Source organism: Apaloderma vittatum, unplaced genomic scaffold (genome assembly GCF_000703405.1).
Source record: "Apaloderma vittatum isolate BGI_N311 unplaced genomic scaffold, ASM70340v1 scaffold35551, whole genome shotgun sequence".
Lineage (NCBI taxonomy): Eukaryota > Metazoa > Chordata > Aves > Trogoniformes > Trogonidae > Apaloderma > Apaloderma vittatum.
This window is the reverse complement of record NW_009700419.1, coordinates 2,003-5,302: the sequence shown is the minus strand read 5'-3', so window position 1 is coordinate 5,302 and position 3,300 is coordinate 2,003. Positions and strand designations below refer to the sequence as shown.

Sequence of the window (3,300 nt, the reverse complement as noted above, 5' to 3'; positions counted from 1 at the left end):
TGCCATGTGACAAACTTTGAAATCGTCTCCTAGTGTAAGCAAACGTACTAAATAGTTCATTCGAAAAATGGAATATAAATAATAATTGAATTTCTTATCGGAAGTACTAGAGCTCCATTATAAATAAATGCTTCCGTGTATCAGAATACATGCAGCTAACCTTATGCAAGAAGATAGCAGCATATGGTAATTTTTCAGTAATTTATTTTGGAGGTTCAAGCACTTAATAAATTACTAAAAGCTAGAATTATGCTTGTAAATGTGACTGTAATTCTGCCTACCTAGATGTAGGAACTGACATGCATTGATGTCAGTGAGCTGCAGTTTCATTCACAGACTTTATTTATCAAATACTTCTCGGCAGTACAAAAATAAATTTTCATATAGGCTAAGGTAATGTCATTTGTATACAAGTATTCAGGACCACAGTTCAGCTTATCATATAAGATATAGCAAGGCAAGTGAACCTACAGAACGCCAAAGAAGCATCAGAAAACTAACAGAAAAAAATATTGCAAAGTAATAAAGGCAATATAAAAAATCTTCTCTTCACTTTTAACTAAATTTCTAAATAATTTTCAGAAGATCATCAAAAGGCAATTCTTAAAGGAAATAAAGAAAAATAATTCCAGATTTCTATTCCTCTTTGTGAAGAAGTTGCAGAGCTCTTGAAAGATTAGAAAAAAATGTGTCATAAAAACACACTTTCTTACCCAAACTCAGCTCTGAGAAAAACACGTTAAATTTGTCCTTACATTTTCGTATCAGAAATACTATGAGAAGTAAGAACATTGCCTTAACAATTATACATAAAGACATCAGGATAATTACCAGAGAGGAAACTGCACCATGGGAGATGCAGTCCAGGCTACGAGTCCAATTTCCTAAGAGTAATGCAGACATGCAGAGCCCCAGTCCTATGTCCTATTAGGCATCCACACAGCTATTGAAGACAGGTGAATCTCAAATTAGGCAGAAGCTAATCTTTCTCATCAATTTGTTAATCCAAAATACTCTGCAGAAATCTGCTATCTTATCAACAAACTATTTAATTTTCCACATGGCATATTGAAAAGTGGAAGCTAGAATTCCCATTAAATCACATATATTATTATCAGTCTTTTTTACCCTACTTTCAAATTCATATTATATTAAAACCAGATAAAATTGAAAGACTTGTCTCTAATTTATATTAATGGAAGATCAAAACAAGGTGTTGCCTTTTACCATAGATACTATCTCTCTGTACAAATTTAATATATGCATATATACATATTTTTGATCCATTAATGGATTCAAATTCTTCTGATCTTATCCCATCAATACCTGTGTTATAATGCAAGTCAGTAATTATGGTGTTAATAGTTATGTAGATATAATACATGTCTTTTCAATTTACTGTTTCTTTCATTTTAAAATCCAGTTTGAAAACACACGACAACAATTACTATAAAGTTGTGCATTAAAATGTTTTCTTTAAAACACGTAACCGTCTAAAATCTGTAAGGGCCAAAACTCTGAGGAATGTTTATGTTTTGTTTTATTTACTAACAGAAACACCTCAAGTTTTTACTGAGAAAAGAAAGAAAAATTATACTATCCTATCAACTATGTGCCTGTATACTATCCACAAAGATACAGATAGAAACTTAACAAAATTCTTTGATCACTTTCCAGGATAAGTTACTATCAGTGACATATATTGAAAACAGATTCCATTCTGTTCATTCAAGCCTCTCCTGTAATCATACAAGTTACCTTATTAAACATATATTGCATCAGAAAAAGCACCGCTTTATGGTTTTGTTTACTTAAAAAGGAAAATTATAAAAAACTGGGACAGGATAACTTTATACTAAATTAAAGAATTGCTGTGGATCCTTTTATGCTTTGACAAATCCAGATGACATTTAATATTTCAAAAATTATTTTGCTCACTCTGCAATAATTTTGAGAATCTGCTATTAATAAATATTAAATTAAAACCTTAATGCTCAACTTAACTGACATACTCTCTCTCCACAAAGTCATAACATGACTTGCAGATTGCAGAGTCTTTTCTGTAAAAACATAAGTATAGAATATTCCAAATACAGCAACTAGCCCAATGCTGTATGTCCATCAAGAAGCAGAACAGTTTATAAAAAGTCTTCCCTCATAAATTCTTTTTGCTAGCTATAGCAGCTATAATAAATAAAGAGTTCCTATGATTGAGAGCTAAGAGCTACATCATCTTTCAAAGGAGATAGACACACTTTTGCTTTATGGAGGTGAGACCTAAGAGCGAAATTTTTGTTGTAGAACAAAAAGGAGTTGTTTTTTTCTTAGGTGGACTGTAACAGAAGTGCACTGCTCAGACAAAGAAGTAACCATAGAGAATAGACAATGTACTTGCAAGGAAACTGCAATTAGAATGTATTGTTGTTGCATCCTACCTTGTACACGATGATAGGAATATCAATGACAATATAGATAAGGTCTCCCAGAGCCAGGCTGGCTATCAGTGCATTTGGGCCATTCCTCATACACTTGTTCTGGTAAATGATCCTCAGCAGAGTTGCATTCCCAACCATTCCAACAATGAAAATAGCACAAGATACCACCGTGTTAATGTATTTAAAAGTTTCAGCAATCTTAGTCTGCTGGGAGCATTTGACAGTTTGGTTGGACACCAGGGGCTGTCTGGTGGTGAGGAGTATACTGGATTCAATCCCTGAGAAAGTGGAAAGGTGGATTCCCAGGTCACTCCGATTGGCAGCATATCTATCAGAGCTGTCAGTGAGGACAAATCCTGGAACCAGCAGCAGCAAGGAAACTTTTAAACACAAGGCTTCCATCCTGAAGTCCCCAAAGGGCAAATTCAGTGAGACACACGTTTTAGTATTTCAGTGAGATACTTCTCATTTCCTCACCTGCAGAGAGAGACAATAAGAAAAACGAAAAAAGAATGAAAACAGAATCAATACAACAGGCAGATTAACACAACCTGTTTCTCAGTTAGGATAAGTATTTGAACATACAGGTTTTTTACAGCACATGTGTTATAAAGACCTGTTTTGGACAGTCCCTTAATATTAGGAGGAAAACTTCTATAGTCTCAGGATAGACCTCTGGGGATAGACCTCTGGTCAGGAAAAGCCTTTCAGGCTTTATGTATCATCAGATTCCTTAGTGTCATTGCAACTCATGTTCAGTACTTAGCCATGGTGAAGCTAATTATGAAAATTTAAGCTCTTTTAAAGATAAAAAATACTTGGTTTATTATTCTAAGCAGTAACTCTTGACATTTCCAGTTAGGAA

The 3,300-nt window shown here is 33.9% G+C and overlaps 1 protein-coding gene across 2 annotated transcripts in view; it reads right to left on the bottom strand.

Annotated features, from left to right (window-relative positions):
• EDNRA (endothelin receptor type A) overlaps positions 1-2,917 on the bottom strand; it is a 30,398-nt gene extending 27,481 nt beyond the window's left edge. The window contains exon 1 of one of the 2 annotated variants that reach the window (XM_009878738.1): positions 2,436-2,917. In XM_009878738.1, coding sequence (XP_009877040.1) covers positions 2,436-2,837 — 402 coding nt within the window. In that variant the 5' untranslated portion in view covers positions 2,838-2,917. The remainder of the gene's footprint in view (positions 1-2,435) is intronic. The other variant, XM_009878739.1, reaches the window with a different exon arrangement.
• Between the last annotated feature and the right edge of the window lie 383 nt (positions 2,918-3,300).